General features: G+C 55.3%; 12 protein-coding genes across 12 annotated transcripts; 5 read left to right on the top strand and 7 right to left on the bottom strand.

The window, feature by feature from the left end:
• Positions 1 to 649: 649 nt before the first annotated feature.
• Positions 650 to 1,225, top strand: GPX2 (Glutathione peroxidase 2; the record flags this gene model as incomplete). The annotated part of the gene is made up of 2 exons (XM_064802261.1): positions 650 to 809; positions 873 to 1,225. The coding sequence occupies 2 exons, from the start codon at positions 650 to 652 to the stop codon at positions 1,223 to 1,225; spliced, it is 513 nt and encodes a 170-aa protein (XP_064659622.1).
• A 271-nt stretch (positions 1,226 to 1,496) lies between these two features.
• On the bottom strand, positions 1,497 to 4,064 carry LTR77_005011 (uncharacterized protein; the record flags this gene model as incomplete). Its single annotated transcript, XM_064802260.1, has 1 exon — positions 1,497 to 4,064. One exon carries the CDS (start codon positions 4,062 to 4,064, stop codon positions 1,497 to 1,499), a length of 2,568 nt encoding a protein of 855 aa, XP_064659621.1.
• Positions 4,065 to 4,976: 912 nt separating this feature from the next.
• Positions 4,977 to 5,925, bottom strand: LTR77_005010 (uncharacterized protein; the record flags this gene model as incomplete). The annotated part of the gene is made up of 2 exons (XM_064802259.1): positions 4,977 to 5,614; positions 5,670 to 5,925. 2 exons carry the CDS (start codon positions 5,923 to 5,925, stop codon positions 4,977 to 4,979), a joined length of 894 nt encoding a protein of 297 aa, XP_064659620.1.
• A 240-nt stretch (positions 5,926 to 6,165) lies between these two features.
• LTR77_005009 (uncharacterized protein) lies at positions 6,166 to 6,771 on the bottom strand (the record flags this gene model as incomplete). The annotated part of the gene is made up of 1 exon (XM_064802258.1): positions 6,166 to 6,771. The coding sequence occupies one exon, from the start codon at positions 6,769 to 6,771 to the stop codon at positions 6,166 to 6,168; it is 606 nt and encodes a 201-aa protein (XP_064659619.1).
• A 422-nt stretch (positions 6,772 to 7,193) lies between these two features.
• Positions 7,194 to 9,357, top strand: LTR77_005008 (uncharacterized protein; the record flags this gene model as incomplete). Its single annotated transcript, XM_064802257.1, has 2 exons — positions 7,194 to 7,615; positions 7,683 to 9,357. 2 exons carry the CDS (start codon positions 7,194 to 7,196, stop codon positions 9,355 to 9,357), a joined length of 2,097 nt encoding a protein of 698 aa, XP_064659618.1.
• A 2,041-nt stretch (positions 9,358 to 11,398) lies between these two features.
• LTR77_005007 (uncharacterized protein) lies at positions 11,399 to 13,291 on the top strand (the record flags this gene model as incomplete). The annotated part of the gene is made up of 1 exon (XM_064802256.1): positions 11,399 to 13,291. One exon carries the CDS (start codon positions 11,399 to 11,401, stop codon positions 13,289 to 13,291), a length of 1,893 nt encoding a protein of 630 aa, XP_064659617.1.
• Positions 13,292 to 13,539: 248 nt separating this feature from the next.
• Positions 13,540 to 14,057, bottom strand: LTR77_005006 (uncharacterized protein; the record flags this gene model as incomplete). Its single annotated transcript, XM_064802255.1, has 5 exons — positions 13,540 to 13,602; positions 13,691 to 13,803; positions 13,856 to 13,885; positions 13,942 to 13,988; positions 14,041 to 14,057. 5 exons carry the CDS (start codon positions 14,055 to 14,057, stop codon positions 13,540 to 13,542), a joined length of 270 nt encoding a protein of 89 aa, XP_064659616.1.
• Positions 14,058 to 14,369: 312 nt separating this feature from the next.
• On the bottom strand, positions 14,370 to 16,438 carry LTR77_005005 (uncharacterized protein; the record flags this gene model as incomplete). The annotated part of the gene is made up of 8 exons (XM_064802254.1): positions 14,370 to 14,709; positions 14,762 to 14,951; positions 15,011 to 15,263; positions 15,312 to 15,691; positions 15,746 to 15,983; positions 16,044 to 16,124; positions 16,185 to 16,240; positions 16,309 to 16,438. The coding sequence occupies 8 exons, from the start codon at positions 16,436 to 16,438 to the stop codon at positions 14,370 to 14,372; spliced, it is 1,668 nt and encodes a 555-aa protein (XP_064659615.1).
• Positions 16,439 to 17,338: 900 nt separating this feature from the next.
• Positions 17,339 to 18,199, top strand: LTR77_005004 (uncharacterized protein; the record flags this gene model as incomplete). Its single annotated transcript, XM_064802253.1, has 1 exon — positions 17,339 to 18,199. The coding sequence occupies one exon, from the start codon at positions 17,339 to 17,341 to the stop codon at positions 18,197 to 18,199; it is 861 nt and encodes a 286-aa protein (XP_064659614.1).
• Positions 18,200 to 18,895: 696 nt separating this feature from the next.
• LTR77_005003 (uncharacterized protein) lies at positions 18,896 to 19,179 on the bottom strand (the record flags this gene model as incomplete). Its single annotated transcript, XM_064802252.1, has 2 exons — positions 18,896 to 18,953; positions 19,013 to 19,179. 2 exons carry the CDS (start codon positions 19,177 to 19,179, stop codon positions 18,896 to 18,898), a joined length of 225 nt encoding a protein of 74 aa, XP_064659613.1.
• Positions 19,180 to 19,912: 733 nt separating this feature from the next.
• LTR77_005002 (uncharacterized protein) lies at positions 19,913 to 20,700 on the bottom strand (the record flags this gene model as incomplete). The annotated part of the gene is made up of 2 exons (XM_064802251.1): positions 19,913 to 20,011; positions 20,080 to 20,700. The coding sequence occupies 2 exons, from the start codon at positions 20,698 to 20,700 to the stop codon at positions 19,913 to 19,915; spliced, it is 720 nt and encodes a 239-aa protein (XP_064659612.1).
• A 330-nt stretch (positions 20,701 to 21,030) lies between these two features.
• GPI11 (Glycosylphosphatidylinositol (GPI) anchor assembly protein) lies at positions 21,031 to 21,815 on the top strand (the record flags this gene model as incomplete). The annotated part of the gene is made up of 2 exons (XM_064802250.1): positions 21,031 to 21,354; positions 21,411 to 21,815. The coding sequence occupies 2 exons, from the start codon at positions 21,031 to 21,033 to the stop codon at positions 21,813 to 21,815; spliced, it is 729 nt and encodes a 242-aa protein (XP_064659611.1).
• Positions 21,816 to 22,415: the final 600 nt, after the last annotated feature.

The following is a 22,415-nucleotide window of genomic DNA, read 5'->3' as shown; positions in this document are numbered from 1 at the left end:
GACGCCGAATGGAAGTGCAATGAAGACGAGAAAATGCTCAAACCTGTACCCATTGAATGCAGTCGTCACTTATGACTTGCGGTGGTCCAGCTTCTCACCCCGACTCAGCTGCTGAGTGCATACCGATAGACAGCCCTGACGGCCGAGCAGCGTGCTGTCCTGGCGAGGAGCCCTTTGCGCTCGGGAAGAGACGACACTGAAGACCCGAGACGGCGTCCAATGAAGGAATTCGAAGAAGTTGTCGTTCTTTCAGAGCGACAGAACGGTCCGAGTGACTTCAACACGCTCTTCTCCTGGTTGTCGCTGGCCTTGTTGCATCTGTGGCAAACCCTGAGACGGTTCACGGTGGCATCGAATGTTGTGCAATATTCGATGAAGGACATCGGAAGCAACAAGTCCCGCCTCTAGCGCGGCACCTCCCACAATCACATGCTCGCCGGTCGCGGGCGCAGTATCTTCTCGAACGTCTGACTGATCACAAATGCAAGTCTCAAGGTCGCTCTTACGCACCACTTCCAAACATTACTTGCGTCGGTCAGTATACCACTCTTCTTCCACTCTCCACCACTTCAACCGCATACCACAACAACAACACCACCACCCATATACCCCTCCATCACACCACCAACACAGCCAAGCCTACGCAACCATGGCCTCAGCAACGACCTTCTACGACTTCAAGCCCAAGGACAAGAAAGGCGGCGACTACCCCCTGACGAACCTCAAAGGCAAGGTCGTCCTCGTCGTCAACACCGCCAGCAAATGCGGCTTCACCCCTCAATTCGAAGGGCTGGAGAAACTCTACAAAGGTCCGCCCATCCCATCCTTCCCCTACCACCCACCCTCCACTAACCGTTCTTCTGTGGTAATAGAACTCAAGCCCAAGTACCCCGACTTCGAAATCCTCGGCTTCCCCTGCAACCAATTCGGCTCCCAAGACCCGGGGTCCAACGACGAGATCCAGACCTTCTGCCTCACCAACTACGGCGTCTCGTTCCCCGTCTTGGGAAAGACTGATGTGAACGGGGACAAGACGGAGCCCGTGTACGAGTGGATGAAGAAGAGCAAGCCGGGCATCATGGGCTTGACGCGCATCAAGTGGAATTTCGAGAAGTTCTTGATTGGACGGGATGGGATGGTCAAGGGGAGGTGGGCGAGTACGAGTAAGCCTGAAGGGTTGAAGGGGGTTATTGAGGAGGAGCTGAAGAGGTCGGCGAAGGCTTAGTGGTGGATAGAGACGGATGGGGGAGGGGATGATGAAGAGATTTTGATACCCGTTGATAGAGTTTTATGACCATGACGTTTTCTTTGCTACGGTCGTGCTTCGTGGCTCTGAATGATAAGGTATGCTATAATACAGTCGTGACAAAATGCCATGGTGTCTCGCCCGTTGTCCCGCATTCAAATGCAACAGCCATAAAATACCCATGCAACGCTTGAACGCTCAGATCAAACCATACTTCTCTAAAACCTAGGTCCTCTCGAGAATCAAAGCATCACCGCCGAAAGACATCACTCCTCGGCGTCGCAACCCCGACATCCAGAAACAAATCCTCCCCCCTCCGACTTGGCGTCAACTTCGGCTCCCACTGCCCGCTCACCTGCTTCTCCCTCCCTGCCGCCTCGTTCTTCGAAGCATCGTCCACGAGCGCTCTCGGATGGCGAGGCAAGCCCGGATACGTCGCGTTTCTCCCCTGCGGCTGCCGCGGTTCAGAGCCGCTGTAGCTAGAGTCTGAGTTCGATGAAGTGTTTTGCAAACCCAGTCCTGCTTGCTGGGGTGGAGGCGGAGGACGCACTCTACCCACCCCGCCGCCGGCGATGCGCCCGTAGCCTTTGAGTGGTGAGGCGGTGGTCTGTGTACTTCGGCTCTGGAGGCTCTTGCCGCTGTCGGGTTCGGAAGACTGCGTGGTGGCGTAGCTGCTTCCTGTCGGCGGATGCGCGTACGCGGAGTCGGTGACGTGAAGTTTTCGCTCTAGGTCTTGTGCTGCGCTATCGCCTCGACGCTTGGCCGCAAGTGTGGAGCCGGATAGTGAAGCATTCGATGCGGCGGTAGTGGTCTGCTTCGGCGTCACCGGCGGTCGGACCTGGGGTCTCGGTGGATTTGCTGGACCGTGTACGTTGTTGAGGCTCGGTAGCACCACGCGATCATCACGTCGCGGAATCTGCACCTTTGGCGTCGGTCGAGGCGTTGGCGATGCGTTCGTAGCAGGACGCGGCGATGACTTCGGCGCAGGCGAACGCGGCACGCTCTGATTCGAACTCCGCGGCACCTTCGGATACCTCAACCCTGCCAGAGGCGATCTCTTCCCAGGTGACTCCTGCACCGGCGTCAACTGCGGCGCCTCCATCTGTTCCTCATCCGGCGGCGTGGGCTCGTCTCCATTCATGCTCTCGAACGATGTATCGCTGCCAGCGGAGTTCATCCGGGAAGGTCGGGCAGGAAGATATGCAGGTTTCGTGACAGTCACTGCTGGACCTATAGGGCGTTCTTGACGCCGTCGGCGTGCTTCAAGCTGGACAGGCGTTGGCAGATCGATATCTGGAGAAGTGTCGTAGTAGCTGCCAGCAGGCTCATCTGGTACCGGACTGGCGTAGTAATCTAGAACGCTGTTTGTGGAAGTCCTGGCAGAGTTGGCGGGAGCTGCAGGAGGCTGGATCCAGGCGCTGATATTCGGATAGGCAGGAGGCATAGGAAAATCGTTAGCAGAAGAGAGCTGGGCAGCTCGCGTGGCCTGTCGAGGTATCTGCAGCGATAGAGAAGGCTGGCGTGGCCGATTGGGCGGTTGTAGTTGTGATTGCGGTTGTGGTTGTGGTCGCGTGGGAGCAGCAGCGGGCTGGTGCAACCGCTGTTGGGCCGTGCGAGGCGATGGATAATGCACCGCTATACCAGGCGGCGGTCCGTTTGGAAGAGGCTTCCTTGGTACCGCTGGCACCGTAGTCACGTCCGGCGGCCGAGGAGTTCTGTCCTCCTCAAACACAGTAATCGCCGTATTTCGACTGGGCGCAGGAGACTTCGGTAAGCCTCGCGTCACAGCCGGTAGAGGCTTCTCCGGCAGAGGTATTGCCATGTTCACCTTGGTATTGCTAACCGTACGGCTCTCCGGCGGCGTAATGCTCGGACTCTTCTCGTTGTACTGAGCAACATAGTCGTCGTACGACATTCGCACGCCGGGCCACTTGGTCCAAGGCTTTTCGACCCCCAACTCAGCTCTGCGCTTCTCAAAGCCGCCAAGCGGGCCTCGAGGATCCGCATGGCCGTAGTTGAAGGGCGAGAAGCGAGGCGGTGCTTGGTCCACAAAGTCGTAGTCGTTGCTGTCGTCGCTGCACTTCACCCTTCGCCTGCGGAACCAGATACAGAGGTAGATTGCCGCAATGATGAGCGCTATGGCGCCCATTGCACCGATCGAGATGCCCGCCGCTTCGGCATGAGAGAGGTTTGTTGAGGGCAGCTGCTCGCTCGATGCTTCGGATAGTGCTGGAGCTGGAGGCGGTGTCCCAGGTACTGCTGTGGACGAAGGCACCGACGGTCCATGAGTTTTGGTCCTTCTGCTCGGCGAAGGGCCTGCAACGCCTCCTCCTGATGTAGGAGATGATGTTGTATGCGGAGGTGCAGCCTCCGTTTCCTGCCCTGTCGAGGTTGCCCTTGCCGTAGTTCTCGAGTTTGGTTGTCTCGTCGTTGTCGGCGGCGGAACCGTGAGAACGTCGTGCTTCGGCGATACAGCTCCAGGTATTGCAGCGCAGATGAAATACGCCGCCTGCGCTCCAGCTTGCTTCGGCTTCTCACATCCCTGTTCCAGACAGATGTACGCAAGTTCTCCGAGTGTATAGCCTTGAGAGCTGTAGTGCTCACACAAGCAGGCCGCGCCAGTTTCAGAGCACTTGTAGTCCTGGTTGATGTAATTCGAGAGACAGCGTCGTGCGCAGAGCGGCACTGACTGCAGTAGTTGTGGTGGCACGGTGTTCGATTGCGGCTCTCTGCGGGAGAATTTTGTTTCCGCTGGCCTCGCAACAAGTCTTGCTGGTTCCTCCGATGATGCTGTGGCTCCAGGCCGGGGTGTTGGCATGCTGATAAGGTACAGAGTGTCATAAGGGCGTCTGTGGAGTAAGAGATCTATCTTTCTAGCAATATGGTACAAGAAGAATCATTATCGCTGACCAGTAGCTGTAGAAAACACGAGACGCGTAGCGCAGAAGAGAGTAGATAATACAGGCAAGGAAACAGGACGAAGGAAAGTCGTGAGGATGTTTCGTCGCGTTGTTGGCGACGTGCTGATGGGATAGGGACGCTGGTTGTATCTCTCTCAAACCTTGTAGATGTGCTATTTTGGATCGTCTCCATCATCATTGCCGCCAGCCCAAACGTCATTGCGTGGTATTGCATGAGTGAGTAATTGCTCCTGGCGCTTGGGAGGTGAAGCCGCAAGGAGGAAATGATTGGCAGCGGTAAAGGCGTGTGAGGTGTCGTTAACCGCCGACGCTGTACGAGCGCATGGACTATATATGGCTTAGCAACGAGCACTATCTCTTCTGCTACGCCGTCGTCCTCGTGATGCACTGCTCACTACTGCAGGCTGACGAACACACCCAATCTATGATAACGTGGCTACGGTGTGAGAGCCCTCCATGGGCTGCCCAGACGAAAGCTCATGAACGGAGGAATTCAGTCGATTTGAAGTATTAGGTGGAAAGAAAGTCATATTTGCCAGAGCTTAACCCAGACGATCCTTCGTAAGACGCCTTCCGTAAGAGCAGACCTCGTGCAGACTGGCGCCCTTCAAATGCTGCCCCACGGGTATACTCGCCACCGAACACCATGCTTGCAGTGAGAACCAGAACCAATCCATGAGTAAACCCACATTTCACCATAGTAGTGACCCGAACCGTAGGCACCCTCGATCCCCATGCAAGATTCGCCGTCACCAAGGAAAGTCACTTTCGAAATGCAATATCCTTCCTTCTCTTCCACCAAGTCATTCTCATGCCTGTGGCACCCCAAACGGCGCGCTCTCCTCCAGATCCTGCACCAGCTCTGCAACGTTGTTGAGATACTGCCCCAGCATGCGCTGCTTCTCGCTCATCGTCCTCGTCTCCCGCTCGTCCTCATCCACGTCCATCATATCTCCCCCACTATCTCCCGAATGTGTTCTCGCATGTCCAGCAAACCCATTATCAATCTTGCTCGGACTCCTCTGCAGCACAGCAGTATTCGGCGCACTACCCGCATGCATAATGGGCGTCTCTTGCATCAGATAAAAGTACAGAAACTCCAGCGTCTTCATCCGCACATCCTTCGCCGTGTCCCGGCTCCTGAACAGGCTCGTAACCGTGAGCAGGCCGTCGACATTCTCGAACGTTCGTATGTTGCGCGGGCAGTCTAGCAGTGCTGCGACGAGCACGAGGACAGCTTGGGATTGGACTGCGGGCGGGTTGAAGGAGTCGAGGAGGTCGAGGAGGAGGTTCATGTGGATTTCGCGGTTGAAGAGGCAGCGGGAGGGTGGGTGGAGGAGGAGGACGCCTTGGAGGAGGTCGAGGGTGGAGACGATGAGGAGGTCGGTCTGGGAGGGGTTGCCCATGCCCATGAGGCGTTCGAGGGTGGAGACGAGGCGTGAGGCGACTGATCAGACATTAGTACTAGTAATTAACTCGTTAATAATGCGCGAGAAGTATACCATTCCACTGGAAACCCTCCTGTATCCGAAAGAACTCTCTGAACGCCGGATCGCTCTTCAGCTCACCAAGCTTCTTCGGCGAGTTCGGTTGTTTGCTCGACAGGTGCGACGACTTTCGCTTGTGCGGTGATCGTGAGGATGGTTGTGAGAGGCATACTTGGGCGAGGAGTCCTTCGATCTGGCGTAGGCCTTTGCGTATTTTGCTGCTGTCGCGGGAGGAGATGTTGTCGAAGCCGACCGACAGTAAGCTCTCCATGATGATGCGCGGTTAGACAGTGTTCTTCGTCAGCGAACCTGATTGTGGCAGCGGCGGCTAAGGTTTAGTAGATCATCGACTCCACAAAGTAATAATAACGCTCTTGGAATCGAGGTTGGTTTGAGTTTGATGGTCGTGAGGGAAAGCCGGCCCAGCAACGGGAAGGTGCCTTAGGCACATGCCTCTTTTTTCGCCACCTCGTTGAAACATATGAACAAGACCACCTCCTCTTTGACACCTTCACCGACCCCTTGGAGCCTGCTTGCTTTGCACATACATCTCCCTCAGCGTCTTCAACTTCTCGGCGAAGACCTCCGCCTCTTGAAGATGACCTCCGTCTTCCTCGAGCATTGCCCTCAAACTCTCTACCAAGGACTCGCCATCCCTCGCTATGTCCTTTGGCACTCGCGTGACAGTCACCCATTCGCAATGATCGTCGACTTCCCACTTGTCATCCGGCTTCACCTTGCGCAATGATAGGCAGATGGCGCCGCTATACATGGTCGAGGAGCCCCATAATGCACAGTACCGCACCCAGATCGACAAGTAGTGCAGCTTCGGTATGTGATGTTCGATGCATCGCAGCCAGCTGCGTGTGGCATCTCCTTTGACGCCGTCGGTGTGCAGAATGATGTCGTTGCAGCGGTAGAAAACTGGTAGGCTTTCCCGTCGGACCTGCCGATTGACCCGCGTTAGAGGGGGTTGTGTGGCTTCCTGGTAATCGCTGTGTTGGTATTCGTCGAGGCAGAATGATACCAGGGCCTTCTCGGACAGCAAAGCGAACTCGAAGATCGATTCTCGGATCTCTGCTGGAAGTTCGAGGAGGCGGCAACGGGAGGTTTTCATCTTCTGGGGCTTGTATGCTCGTCAAAGTACGGCGTAGGGTGTATTGTTGTTGCAAGCGCCAACTTAGCAAGATGAAGGGTCGAAGCCAGGTAGTCTAATGTGACTATTCAGGTCACGGTATGTGCTGTCATCATCGTCAGCTGCGGCTTCGGAGTTGGATCGATCCTGATGACCCTATTTGACTGCCCATTGCCGACTTCGTTGAACGTATAAACGAGTATACTGCTTCAATACAAGTCGTTGGTTCCCTCTACTCGATCGAGCGAAGTCGGGCACATCAATCGTTGACAATCACATGCCACTGGTCTAGCGTGACGTCACAGCCTCGGCCTCGATTTCACGGACGTCAAGCAAGAAGTCCAAGCTTCTGTTCTGTCTACTCACACCACACCACCACGACCCCTCCCACCTCTCCACCCACCATGACAGACATCCCCACCTTCGCTACCTCCCAACTCTCCCTCCTCTCTGCCGAACTCCAAGCGGAACTCACAGAAACCCAGCTCCTCACGTCCACCCATGCACCCTCCATCCTCCAACGCGCCGGCCTCGCTGTTTTGAACCTGCACATATCCTCCCAACGCACTGGTCTAGGCGGGAAAACTGTCCTCGAACTCAGCCTCGACCCAGCAGTGGGCGGCGGCGAGCTGCCAGAACATGGCTTGCGTGTCGGAGATATCGTGGGCGTGGCCGAGCAACCTCGTGGTGCTGAGCGGAAGAAGGAGCGCGAAGGGATGGAGAGTAGGGGTGTGGAGGGTGTGGTGACGAAAGTGCATAGGGAGAACGTTACTGTGGCGTTGGACAAGGAGGATGCTGACGTGCCGACGGGGGGGAAGCTTTGGCTGTACGTACATTCGTGTGAGAGAACGGTAAGTGGAGTACATAGGCTGATAGTCATGTGTATGCAACAGCGTCAAGCTCGCCAACGATGTCACATGGAAGCGTTTGAACCAAACCATGACAAAGCTGCAGAAGATGCAGCCGAGTGAGCATAGTTCACTCACTCAAGTGCTCTTCGGGCAGAGTTCTCCCACCCCCATGTCCAAAGACGAACTGAATGCCAAAGTGAAATGGCACGATCCCTCCCTGAATGACAGTCAACAAGACGCCATTCGCTTCGCCCTCGCCAGCCGCGAAGTCGCGCTCATCCACGGCCCCCCAGGGACAGGCAAAACCCACACTCTCATCGAACTGATCCTGCAGCTCCTCGACCGCAAACAACGCATTCTCGTCTGCGGACCCAGCAACATCAGTGTCGACAACATCGTAGAACGACTGTCCCCGCACAAAGTGCCCATGGTCCGGCTAGGGCACCCGGCGCGCTTGTTGCCAGGCGTGCTGAACCATAGTCTCGAAGTCCTGACCAAGACCTCCGAAGCGGCAGCTATCGTGCAGGACATTCGTGGCGAAATGGACGCGAAGCAAGCTTCCATTCGCAAGACTCGAAATGGCCGCGAGAGGAAAGCGATCTATGGCGAGATGCGGGAACTAAGGAAAGAGTACCGTCAGCGCGAGGGCAGGGTGGTGAGTGATCTGCTCAAGCAGAGCAAAGTCGTCTTGAGCACGCTGCATGGTGCGGGTGGTTTCCATCTGAAGAACGAGCAGTTTGATGTCGTGTTAGTGGATGAGGCGAGCCAGGCGCTGGAGGCGCAATGCTGGATCCCAGTTTTGGCGACTGGGGCGCCGAAGTTGGTGTTGGCTGGGGACCATTTGCAATTGCCGCCGACGATTAAGTCATTGAATGTGAAGGAGGCCAAGGCGACACCAAAGAAAGGTGCGAATGTGGATGAGGTGGCGGATGGAGTTGCGAAAGTGAAAGTGAAGAATGAGGAAAAGAGCGAGAAAGGGAAGACGAAAGAAGACGACATCAAGCTCGAAACCACCCTCTTCGACCGCCTCCTCACCTTACACGGCAACAAGATCAAGCGCATGCTGACTACACAGTACCGCATGCACGAGACGATCATGGAGTTCCCCTCGTGCGCGCTCTACGACAGCAAGCTCATCGCCGCCGACGCAGTCAAAGCCCGCCTTCTCAAGGACCTACCCGGTGGCGACATCACCGAAACCGAAGATACCACCGAGCCTCTGATCTTTTTCGACACCTCCGCCAGCAACGGCGACTTCCGTGAGAAGACCGAAGACAACGACGAGTCCAGCGGTCCGAAGAAGAAAAGCAGCCTCCTCGCCGAGAGCAAAGTTAACGAGCACGAAGCTGCGCTCGTAGCGTTACATGTCGGCAACCTTGTAGAGACCGGGGTGAAGCCGGAGGACATCGCAGTGGTGACGCCGTACAACGGGCAGCTGGCGCTGCTGTCGCAGCTACTGAAGGAGAGGTTTGTGGGGATTGAGTTGGGGAGTGTGGATGGGTTTCAAGGGAGGGAGAAGGAGGCGGTGGTGGTGAGCTTGGTGAGGAGTAATGAGGAGGGGGAGGTTGGGTTTTTGGGGGAGAAGAGAAGGCTGAACGGTGACTCAATACCCTCCCCATGCTCTTGTCGCGATGCTGATGAGGTGTTTCTAGTCGCGATGACCCGACCCAAACGACATCTCTGCGTTATCGGAGACTCTGAAACTGTAGGAAGGTAAGTTGTTCCTCCTCACCCAGTCCCATGGTCGTACAAGAAACGTTCTGGCCGCGGCTCTGCTGCAGCACCGCCAGCTGCACGAGCATGGGACTGTGTCGCACAGTTTCATCCACTCCCACCCCCGCGGCTCCGGGAGATGAATGTGTAACCACATGGCTGACCTGAGTCATTGTAGAGGGTCCAATTTCTTGAAAGCTTGGATGGACTTCCTCGAGGAGAATGCTTTGCTACGATATCCGGATCTCGCTGATGTTTCCACTGGGGGTTGAGGTGGAGATGTAACACGCCTGTGGTACATATGTGAGTGTTGCTCTGGGATGTTTATGGCCGCTCGAGCTCGGCCGGCCTCGGTCGAGATGAGGCAGCAGAAGTGGAGTCGCGCCATCGGATGGCCACATCGTTCGGATGAACGTCTCGACAGATGCATGCATCCGCTGGCCAACGTTTGGATCCACAGGAAACAATCGGATTGCTTGCCTTTGTGGCACCCCTTGAGGTCGCAGCATTGCTTTGCGAATCTCCACACTTGGCGCTCACATGTCGTTCACCAGGATTCGACAACGAGGACCTTGGAATGTATGTATCCCAGCTTGCCATCACCTTCGCTTGGTAGGTTTGTCGGGGATGCAGTCGATAAGCGAGGCGAAGGCCTGGTGATCAGTTGAACGAGGATAGTTTAAACCTCAGCCAATAAGAGACATCGACCTACCACTCAGCCTCGATCGAGCGGAATCAAGGACGACATTGAATATCATTATAGCCTTATCTCCTCAACCCCGAGGCGGTTTCCTCGGTGTTGTTGCAGGCCGTGTTACATTCCTTCCCAACCAGACAAATTTAGCTTCGAGAAGAGCCATCCTCTGGTACTGCATCTTCCTGCAAACACATCTACAAGGATGAACCAGATTCTTGCGCCATTCTCGCAGGACAGCGGCCCGTGGCAGGCGCATGGCCTTCTCCACTCGCTGCTTCACAGAGGTGGGGAGCCTGTGGAGCTATACTTAGCGTTACAGTAGTCCCCTATCATCAACGTCGCCGGACGATCAGAGCTTCATCTGTTCGCGGAGTAGCCTCAAACGGCCGTGATCGAGCGGTGCAGTGCGGAATCGCCAGCTGCCTTGTTGACCAGGCGCACGCATACCCGTCAGCTGCATGAGCCTGCGTACTCGCGAGCATTGATAAGATGAGAGCTTGCCAATAAACGGGCTGTATTGATTTCCGGCTATAGGGAGAACTAGGAGACGCCACTCCCAATGCACCATTCGCGACCATTCCCCTCGGCCAACGCAGCCGAAAACTACACACCTCCGTCCGATGCGGCCGGGGCAGAAGGGACTACTGCAAGCGTCTGCCTTTGTGAAACGATCATCCGCAGGGCCTCGTCTGTGGCGCGCCGTGTAGACTTTTAGCTTCGGCGCAAAGCAAAGACCAGACGATACCCGTTGTCCGGCATCCGCAAGGAGGGTGATGAGGGTCCCGCACACACCACCATGGACTGCTACTTGGCCCTTGATACACACCGCGTCCGCTCATCTCCTCTGCTCGCCAACTCTCCCGTCTTCCCTCCCTCCCTCCCTCCCTTCTCCTCCCTTGTAACCTTAACCCGAGCTGCTATGGCGCCCCCTCCGCCTACCGCTTGACTCGCTTCTTACTTTGCCGTGCTCGCCCTATAGGAGGCCTTGGATGCCCACCTGCCTTTGTTGGAACCCGGCCGTGTACATGATAGCTCGAACACCTGGACCCAACTCTGGCTGAACAGAACCAACTATCCGGACATCTATCGCCTCAGCCCTGTCTATATCTCCATCTTACTTGGAAGGCCTCTACCGCGCTTCAGCAGGACCGCAATACCTGATCCAGGACTCCCTCAGCTTCCCGGATGAACGTTGCAGCCAGTCGTTACATATTAACTTGCTATTCACAGTCGCTACTGCACAACACACATACAAAACCACCTCCGTTGGAGCTATTTGACCGGTCTCCTATACGGCCACCTACTGTTCCGCCGATAATTGTCTGGATGGATCAATTGCCCACGTTCAATGGACCTTTCGAACGATGACCCCAATGGAGGGCCATTCAGTACACGCTCACCGACAACCTTCGAGGGCAGACCCAGCCTAGAGGGACGATCGCCGCGCACACCACCACGCCAGTTACAAAAGCAGAGATCGAACGCAGGAGTTCGAGCCACAATCCACCAGAACCTTACCAACCATGTCAATGACAGACAGCAAGAGCATGCCGGCGCAAAGGAGGACAACAAGGTGAGGAAGGGATCACTGCGCAATGCCGTTCGTAGGCTCTTTGGCAGGAGGTCAAGAGAAGTACAACCACAACCGGAGAAGGTATCACCCCCACGGCATGCGTATTCCAGGTCGGATCCGTACACCGTTCTGAGCCCACAGCCGGAGGTCCTGGAGGACACTGCGCAAGAAGACGACTTCATCCACAGGACGTTCTCGGCGCCCATTGGCATCTTGCCTTCTCCCGCGGTGCAACGGACGCGATCTCCCTATGCTGTGGAGTTCCCACAGAGTTCCCGCTTGAAGCCCATCAATCTTGGAAACCCATACACCGCGCCAGGGAGCCAGCTCAGACGGCGCAAGACACTGCCCAGTGTTCGGCCTGCGGAAATTGAAGCCAAAGCGACTTCAGATTCGGATCCACTCGCGGAAGTACTTCCAACACATGTCGAGGACGAGAACGAGATCGGTAGAGCGGTGAGTACCAGTGAGAGGAGCCAGAAGAGACGATCGCGCAGTGCCGGAGATCTGCGCCAGGTGCTTGCCCAGACCGCGCCCAAACGAAAGAGGAGCGATGAGATCCGATACTGGCGAGAAAGCTTCCAAGGGAGTGTGCTGCGAGCGAGTGGCTTCATGGTGCCGGTCATCGATGATCCACAAGATGCCCACGTGGAAGAGGAGAAAACACCGACCGCGCGACAAGACGACCCGTTAGGGAATCCTGCGTGCCCAGCGCAGAGCAGTCCACCGCGCCGGAAAATGGATGTTCACGGATCTGACTTCACCTCTCCTTCAGCCTTTGGATCGCAGCTTTCCCAGGACCTTGAGGATCGCGTAGCAAGACTCGAAGCCGGGCTGAGGAGCTTCCGAGGCGAGCTGGCGCAAATATCCGCTGACCGTAATCGACGGACCGTGTTAATAGGAGGCATTCCTACACCTACACTGCACCGGCGCGCATCAAGCGGAGGCCGTTCAGCCAGTATGCTAGCCGAAACACTGCAGAACGATCTTGGTCCATCAGCCTACCACTATGACTACTCGGATACCCTGCGCCCGGCAACATCTCCGCCACCACGGACCCCATCAGCGCCCAACCCCGAGCCACCAGCTTTGCCGACCGGCTCTCGCGGCCAACCCAGACCAGAAGACCCATTCATCAGCACCCCACAGCAGCCCGCCCGCGTAACCTCCGCCCCGGCCGATAACGTCGAGCTCAGCGCCGGCCTCCCACAGCACCAACCGCCCCAGTACACCTTCCGCTCTCTCTACGAAATGCTCTCCGACGAACGCTCCGCCCGGCGGCGCCTGGAAATGCAAATGCGTGGCCTCCGCCAGGAAATCGCGGATCTGCATTATCAAGTCTCTAGCGTCTCGAACTTCGCTAGTCAGAGGAGTAGTTATAACGCCGGTTTAGATCCTACGGCAGGTTCGACGAGGTTGCACGCATTGTTGCGGGATACGGAGGAGAGTCCGCCGCAGACAAGGAGGGGACAGAGAGGCCAGGCGATGACCGGAATGGTGAGTCGATTTAGTGGGTCAGAGAGTGAGGTGGCTGGTGGGGAGGGTGAGACGCCTTATGAGGTGTTCCAGACGCCGGTGGAGCGGACGGGGGCGTTTGATTGGGGTTCGCATGCCACTGCTGGCGCTGGTCGGGGAGCGGGAAGGGAGAGGGAGGGAGAGATGTTTTGATTCATGGCCTGACGGACGGCAGTCTTCGTCGATGGGGCATAATGCGTTGGATTTTGTTTGTACGATACCCACATTCACGCTACGCATGTCTTGTAATTAATCCCTTTAACGGTCGGTAGATATCTTGATGTAGGTATGGAACGGATACGGTACGGCTGGTCCTTGCAAAAGACAAAGTTCTTACAACATCATGTCTATCATATCTCTATCGTCCCGTTTATCTCCACCACAACCTGGTGATGAAGATCTTAAGACTTCATATTCGCGCTCCCACTCTGTGGCTGGCTGTCCACCGGCTCGCCCTTGATGCCCTGCGACCATCCCCGTTAGCACTGCCTTTTCCTTCTAATAACCTCGAAGTAGGCGACGCGGTCGCCACACCGGACGAATGAAGCTTACCTTCTCACCAGGCTGGTTTGTGCCCCCCTCAACGCCGACACCCGTCGACCCCGAATCAGAGGCCACGGGAGCTTTGCCTGGGGTCTTGTCCACGGTGTTGCCTTCAGTCTTGCCTGTTACGGTCGTTAGTCCAACGATCTTGAGACGGGGCTGGACGAGGTTTACCTGGAGCGTTGTCGGCGCCGATACCGTGGGCTGGGAGGGAAATCAGGAGGATGGTTGGGGGAATGAGTTGGGGGAATGGGATGTACTTTGTTGTTGTTGCTTCTGGAATTTTGCTGAGGCTGCTTGGCCGCCACTATAAATGGGTCAGTGTGTTGTTGTGGCGAGGAGGGATGGTGAAGGCGTACGGTGTTTTAGATGCCATTTTGATTAAGTTGATTTGTTGTGCGTTGAGTATTAGGTGTACTTGTTGGTCTCTGAAGAGTGTCGTGTGATGAGGTGTTGTGTGAAAAACGGTTGACGAGATCGAAGTAGGTCCGCCTGATGCATCGAGAACGTCACCAGTTGAAGGTCGATCATCGTCACGTGGAATTGAGTTCAGAGCCGCGAGAGTCTATTGTCTAAGCATATCTAGATGTCCATCAAACCCTACTGCCACGGCGGCACTGTCTTTGACAAGCCCGCTGTGCTCATCGTCCGTTCATGCTGTCACCTACAACCACTTTCGGCGCCCTCTCTACACAGCCTTATCTTCCGTTCTCTCAACTCTTGCATCATCCACCTTCTCATCGTTCTTCTCGCTAGCAGCCCCAGACACGTTGTTCGACTCTTCGTTGAGGCCGGCTTCAACCTCAGACGGCAGAGGGATATGTCCAGACTGCTTCGTGAGCCGCAGAGCGTTCTCCGCAATCTTCTGCTTCTCTTCCTCGCTGATGCCATACCAATGGCTTGCAACGTGAGACTCATCACCGAATAACGCTCCAATCTCCTCGAGCGTCCTCCCCTTCGTCTCCGGGAAGTAGAGGTAGATAAGGATAATATAGACTACCGAGGGACAGATGAGGACAAGGTAGAATCTGCGGAGCCAATTAGCGTGAGCAAGGACAATCGATGATATGGTATACTCACTTCCACCCGATATCGTTCAAAGCCACTGGTGCCGCGACTAAAGCCACCTCCGAGGCCAGGTAGAAGAACGCGATGCCGAGAGCAGTGCCCTGGCTGCGTAGGTGGTTTGGCCAGATCTCGCTGACGTAAACGTATTGCGTAGCATCGACGAAGAAGCACCACCAGATGATATAGAACCAGATAAAAAACACTAATGGCAAATGTTAGTTCACCTGTCGGTGTTGCAGCTTGTGCGATGGTATCTCTTACCTGCTGCATTGAGTGCGGCGGTATTGGACGATCCAAGGAACTCGGCGGTAAGTGCAGCCTCGAACGTGAGTGAGATCACGCAACCGGTAGCCCCGATGAGCAGGAATGTCCTTCGGCCGAACTTGTCGATATACAGAGCCGTCCACGTGTTGCCGATGATGGTAAAGGTCGTCCAGCAAGCATTGAGCAGCAACGGGCGGAAGCCGAGTAGTCCGAGAGATGAATAGATGAGGACGCCGTAGTTGGTAATCACCTGGTACTTGTCAGCGACAGTCCCATCTCACGGTATGCCTTGACCCACGAAGATGCCCAAAAACTGATCTCCCCACATCAGCAAGCAAGCAACGAAGCACCGATACAGATTCGGCTTCCCGCGGAAGATCTCCAACGGTCGTTGCGGGAACGACTTGTCCATCTCGTACTGCTTCTCCATGAGGTAGAACTCTTGTCTCGCGGCGATGTGATCCGCATCATCCGGTCTCGCGTGCAACCGCTTCACCACCTCAAAAGCCTCGTCCCGCCTGTCCTGGCTGAGGAGCCACCGCGGACTGAACGGAATGTACGCGCTGCCGGACAAGACAATCAGCGGAGCGATGATTTGCACGGCCAGAGGGAACCGCCAGGCGAACGTGGCGCTTGAAGAGTCGGCTGGGAAGAAGAAACAGGCAAACCCTAGCCAGCCTGCAAAGAGAAGGGTCAGCGAATGTCACAGACATGGTAATATTCTGACCGTACCTGCGAGCGCGTATCCAAAGGCGTACATGACTCCGGTGACAGACATCATAGCGCCGCGGGTCTCTGCCGTTGCGACTTCTCCTTGATACATAGGTACCACGACGGCCAGGATGCCGGATCCAATTCCAGCAATGACACGGCCGGCATAGAACATGCCAATGCTTACGCTACCTGCGCATAGTGCACCGCCGACGATTAGGATGGCGCAGCCGAGTTGTATCGTTCGCTTGCGGCTATACTGTGCAGAGGAAGGTCCCCGTCAACGAGTCGTTCGAAGCAGTGGAAGTTGAAGACGTACCTTGTCCGCGGTCCAAGCTGAGATCAGACATCCTAAGATTGCTCCAGCAGAGTTGACACCGTTGAGCCCGCCGATTTGGTTCTGAAAGGACGTTGGAGATCAGCGTTTTCAGGCCTTGCAACCGCAGAAGAATGAGCCTACCGTAGTGTGTGCATAGCCGGGCTCTCCTTGAGGAGCGAGATTAAAGTAGGTGTAAACTGTGAGGCGTTAGCCAAGGTGTCAAATTGTTCGTCCTTCATGCCCCTCTGCTTCGGTCAACACTTACAGTTTGGCTGGCCTACCGTGGATCCAATAATAGCAAGTCCATAAGCCGTCGTAAATGAACCTAGAGCAACGAATATGACGACCAAAAGGTTGTACGTATTGACAATATGCTTCCCTCCTAGACCCAGCATCTTGGCGGTTGTTCCAAGCAAGTAGCAAGAACAGATGTACTAGCAATGCAGGAGGAAGAAGTACTTCAGAAACATCGTCCAAAGGAGAAGGAATGAGGAGAGACCATTTTGATGACCTCGGAAGTCCATACCGAGGTCGGTAAGACGCCTATCTGTTCAATCACCGCCCATCAGCAGCAGCTGTGGCAGGTGAAGGAGGCATGACGTCCCGACCCCGTGGGCGAAGGAGGAAGATTGGAGATTTCCTCTCTGGAGGTCTCCACAACTGCTCTCCACGTGCGGGGATCTTCACGTGTGCCACGACTTGTGAGGATTCTGCCGCGTCTTCAGAGGAGATCTCTGCCCGAAGTTTGCTCGTTTATCAGCAAATATTTCGGTACTTGCCTAACGAGCTCGACGGCGTCTTATCGCCGGCGTGTTGGCGTATGGCTCCTGACTCGAAGTTGTGCACGTTATGCATTGGTCTTCTGATCCTTTGGAAGACACTTCCGTCTCAACGAAGCTGTCAGCTACTTCATCAACAACGCAACAAACAACTTGAGCAAGATGAGCGTTCAAAGGCAGAGGCGTCCAGGTTCGGCCTCAAAGTCTTATTTGGACGACAAAGCTCCAGAGCCGCAAAAGCCTCGAAGCTTGATGAGCAGCGCCGACATCGCCGTTGATGGCTCGTAGGAAAGCGTAGGTGGCTGACAGCAGGCTGTATCTCATTCCCATATTCACTTGTCAACAAGAGGATGACCGTGTGATCTTGCTTTGCCCTTCGAGCTGACTCGTATGATGCGACCGACTGTCGCGGTCAGTGTACTCAGACAATTTAATGCAGCTGCCGTGGTCCGCCAATATACATATATCCACGCAGTCCGCCTAATGTCTTCCCACCATGGCCCCTCAAAAGAAGCAATGGCAAACCTGGCCGCTCGAATACCCAAAGGCACTTGGGACACGCACATGCACTGCGTAGACCCAACCAACTTCCCGCTTTCCAAGGATGCAAAGTACACACCATCACCACACACCATCCAACAAGCCCAGACGTTCCTCTCGTCCCTTGGGATCACCAAAATGGTCATCGTGCAGCCGTCAATCTACGGCAACGACAACAGCTGCACGCTCGACGGGCTCAAGCAACTAGGTCCCAGAAACGGGCGGGCAGTCATCCAGTTCGACCCTGATGTAGCGAACGAACAGCAGCTCCGCGAATGGCACGACCTAGGCGTACGAGGCGTCCGACTCAACTTCAAAAGCGTCGGAGCGAAGCTCGAAGCCACCTCGCTCGCGGCACAGCTACACAAGTACGCCAAAGCCGTCCGGCCGCTGAACTGGGTTATGGAGATCTACATCGCCATGGAGGACATCCCTCTGCTTGAGCCGGTAGTGCCAGAGCTGGGGGATGTGAAGATCTGTATCGACCACTTCGGCCATCCGAGCGATGCGTCCATTTCTACTGCCCAGTCGAGCGAGCTTCTGCCTGGGTTCGCTGCGCTCGATGAGCTGCTGAAGCGGGACAACGTTTGGGTCAAGGTCTCTGCTGGATACCGGTTACATCGTGACCCGAAGCATCCGCTGGTTCAGTCTTTGGCTAGGTATATCTTGAGGATGAGGCCGGATCGGTGCGTCTTTGCTACTGACTGGCCGCATACGAGGTTCGAAGATGTGGATGTAACGCAGTATTTGCAGGAGCTGTTTGAGTGGTGCGAGGCTGAGAATGTGTCGATTGAGGATATCTGTGTTAAGAATGCTGAGGAGCTGTTTGACGCGTGAGGTGGTCAAGGCACCAGTTGGAAGGTGGAGGACAACAGCAGTCGACAAAGTCTTGTCATCCCAAAGAAGCTGGAGGGCCGCATCAGGCACCACAATCGTAGCGCCTATGGTCGACGGTCGATGGTCGATGCCAGTACATGAACGAAGCACTAACCACAACGCATGCCATCCGGAAGATGATCTTGACAACCGTACCTGCTGGCATTCGTCAGTGATCGAGCAGGCTCTTGGGGCCGTCAATGCGAAGCATAGCAATGAGCTGGCTCAGGTAGTCCACGGAGTGTTTTGGGTCCAGCGACATGTCGTCTGAGCAGCCGGAGCTCGTGTGTGCGAATCGTTTGGTCGTACCTCACTTCCTGTTGTTACGTATACGCCACGCCCATATGTGTCGGCTTGGAGGAAAGGCTTCAAAATAATTCAGAACTGGTACACGTAGCTTGGTTGGATGAAGTTGAAAGGTTAGGTTCGCATTGATGTGTCGAACTTGATGAAAGAACTCCGCCGCTGAAGCTCAGTACCAGCACTTGGTCACTTCGCCCAGCCCTCGACCCTGTCTCAGGGCTCTGTCAATTATCACGCAAGCATGCATAAGTATCGCCATGCTATCCAGACCCAAACGCCAATGCTCATGTGGTATCATATGCCCACGGTCTATCCTCTATGTTCTGGTATGCCTCGATTCATCCGTATCGTTACTCATGCCGCGTTCTTGAACTCGTAGCCGCCAATCGTGAAGGAGACGAAGTTGGATGGACTGAAAAAGCGGAAAGTCAGCTCGTTGCACTGTCTCAAACGTGATGTGGTATTACTTACAGCTTTGGCTTTGGCACAACGCCGGAGGTCTGCGTCTGCAGTGTGTGATCGATCGCCATCGAGTTCTTGGAGAATTCTTGCGCTGGTGTGCGCGCGATGTGGAGGGCGCTGTAGCCAGCGAGGGTGAGGCCGGAGGCCACGGAGGCAATCTTGATGGCGGCAGACATTATGTTGTAGAGAGTGTGGTGTGGTGTTTGCGATGTGGATGTGGATTATGTGCCGGTGAACGGTGGTGTTCGGTAGGTGAGTCTGAAGGTGATTGCTCAAGCGAATGTGAGGCGACTCAAATGTGTGGACGTGGACGTGGATTCAGAAGAAGGAAACACCAACCGCCACAGCAACCCTTATATCTCACCGAACAAGACACACCTGTCTTCAGGCTGAACCCCTACTCACTCTCAACGCCCCAACTTCACGATAAGACTTTGGAAGCACAGACGGGCATGGCGGAAGAGAGCGGTGTCGTTGGCCGGCCTTTCATCGCCTAGATTTTCGAGATTTTCGCGCGCCACTTTTAATAGATCCGAGCAGGGATGGGGTCTGCCGGGGATCCGATCTGCGACAGGAACAGGAAGCCCGATGCAGCCGCGGGCGGGTACAACGCCGGCGAGGAGTCCGCTGGAATCCTTTCTTTCTGCAGCGGTGTGAGTTTTGCGTGGCGGTGAACCATCGACAGCAGGACTGGTTGTCGTTGATATCGAGATGTTGAGAGTTGGTGGTCCAGGTCTCACTGAAGGTAAGCTGCTGTTCTCGAACGAGCTCCCCTGGTTCCTACAATCCAACATGGACGACTTTGGATGGACCTCCAAAGTACCGTAATATGGAAGGACGCCCAGGGGCATATCTGAATCTAACAGTCTCTACCGCTGTCTAACCTCGAATCATCCAATGTGCTTATCTCTACCAGCCAACTTCCTGTCCATCATACTGGTAAAACTTCCCATTGTCTTTCTCCTTCAGTCCATTCAAGACCTTCAGCATGCCTCCGATGCTCTCTTCCTGTACCACGAAAAAGACATCAGCAATTCCATCGCAGCAACTATCACCAACAGGCGAGATGTACTTACGGGCTCCAGTATCGCTCCATCCCCACCCATCCGCGTCTTCACCCAGCCAGGATCCATACACATCACTATACACTTTTCTCCCAACTTCTCCCTCAACACACCACTCTGATGCACAGTCAACATGTTCACTCCCGCCTTGGAGATCGAATACGTGGCACACTTCCGCGGCGAGATCCCAAGAGACCTGGTCATGCTCCCAAGTCCAGAAGTCATATTCATAACCCGCGCATTGGACGCCAAAAGGGAGTTCTCCAGCAGGATAGCGGTAAGATTTGCTGGTCCCATCACATTGATGTCAAGCTCCCGGTGCAGGTCACTGGCGTTGATATCCAGACATGTCTGGTGAGGGACAGAGTTGACGCCTGCGTTTGCTATCAAATAATCGATCTTTCCGCCGTTCAGGGTCTTGGATGCTTGGGAAGCGAAGGAGGAGATGGACTTGGTGTCGGATACATCGCACTCGAGGATGTGAGTGTTTGAGGATGAGGCTTTCTTGAGGTCGCTGGTGTCGGCGTTGGCTCGCGTGGTGGCGAGGACGGTGTTGGAGGAGTCTAGAGCGATTTGGCGGACGAACTCGAGACCGAGGCCTCGATTGGCTCCTGTTACGCAGTAGACGGGCATTGTAGGGGTGCTGGCCTTGAGGGAGTGTTCCTTGGGTGGGATGTTGGGAACACTGGTGGTGCTCTGATGAATTGAAAGTGGTGTCGGAGCAGGAAACCGGAAGAAGTTATCACCTATCTATACTGCTCTGTACTACATTCTCACCTCGTGCGGAGTCTGCTTTGAGCTGCCATGATGACGGACTTTTTCTACCAGTACCTTCCCAAAGTGGCAGTCTGATGATGGTGCGGCTAAATCAAGCTTTGAGGTGTCCTCATTTTACCCGGATCTCGACTTGCAGCTGTCAACATCAATTCGCATTGACTGACTGTCACATGTCAACAGCCCACAATGTCTACTCCGACTTCCAACGGCAAAGCGCCGCTTAGCACGCCTCCCTCCAAACCCGTTGACATTCTCCAGACGCAGCCGTCGCTTCTCTACTCCAACCTCCACCCCATCCTGCTGCTCTCCATCCTCCTCTTCAGCTTCAAGACATTGGTGCGAGATCCGGTCAATACACTTCTAGGCCTGGCGCCGACGGTCACGATCCTCCAGGCCCTCTACTGCGTGCTCTGTCTACCATCCACGAACCAAGCACCAGCGCCTCCTCAAAAGCCCGGGCAGAAGAAGAAGCAAGCAAAACCCGCACAGGATGCCTGGGCCAAAGCAGTTGTACGTTGCCCAACTCCCCTATAGCTCCAGCTACTGTACTAAACGTCCTACAACAGCCAGCCTTCCTCTCCCTCCTCCTAACCCTCTTCCTCTCCACCCCAATCCTCTACATCACCCTCATCCTCTTCGGCGCCCCCCTCACCACCCATCAACCCCACACCATCCTCCTCGCGCTCCACTTTGCCCTCCTGACGACGCCGCAACTCTACTACGCGCATGGACTGGAAGCGCAGGCATGGTACAAGATTGTGAGCCTACAGTTACCTGTAGACGAGCTGGTGGGGATGAGTTTGGGCGCTTGTATGGGAGCGTGGGTGGGCGCGATTCCGATACCGTTAGATTGGGACCGGGAGTGGCAGAAGTGGCCGGTTACGATTGTGGCGGGGATGTATGGGGGTGCTGTGGTTGGGAAGTTTGTGGGTGGGTATGTGTGTAGGGGGTGGAGGATTAAGCTGTCTTGAGGACATTACCTTTGAGCACACCCTCGGCCTCGTGAGCAGGCACGAGCATAGTCATGCCATATGGGGATCTCCGTATCTGGACGTCTTGCGGACTGTTACCCAACGGCCAGACCACTTCAGCAATTCTAGGTTCCGCTCCGTCAAAACAGACGTATCTGAGTTCTGAGATCTACGAACGTGTCTCATCTTCACGAAGCCAGGCTCTCTGAACGAACAAGACTCTACCTTGACGAGGCTTTCATGTTGGGCCCTGCGACATTCTCCAAGTTCCGGAGCCCTCGATGGGCTGCAAAGCCTGGAAGAACGCGAGGAGCTGTACCTGATGCCACGGACTACACCCGGAAGTCCTTCTGCCCTCCATTCTCGCAGCCATCGAGCGCTTACGCCTGGTAGTATTGGAGCTAACGTTCGTGGTACGCCTGTTGGACGATGGGGAGATGCTGGCGACGACTGTTTGTCTGCTGAAGTGGTCGGGTCATTCAAGTCATCAACAAGCTCACTGGTCACTTGCAACTTTCGCCCCATCTAGAGCCTTACAATTCGCACTCGGGAGCTATCGACACAAATATACATCGCAGTCGCGTGTCTTGCATCACGAGC

This window comes from Saxophila tyrrhenica (genome assembly GCF_035928015.1).
Source record: "Saxophila tyrrhenica strain CCFEE 5935 chromosome Unknown scaffold_7, whole genome shotgun sequence".
Lineage (NCBI taxonomy): Eukaryota > Fungi > Ascomycota > Dothideomycetes > Mycosphaerellales > Extremaceae > Saxophila > Saxophila tyrrhenica.
Note: the sequence above shows the minus strand (reverse complement) of the source record. Positions and strands in the feature narration are given on the sequence as shown.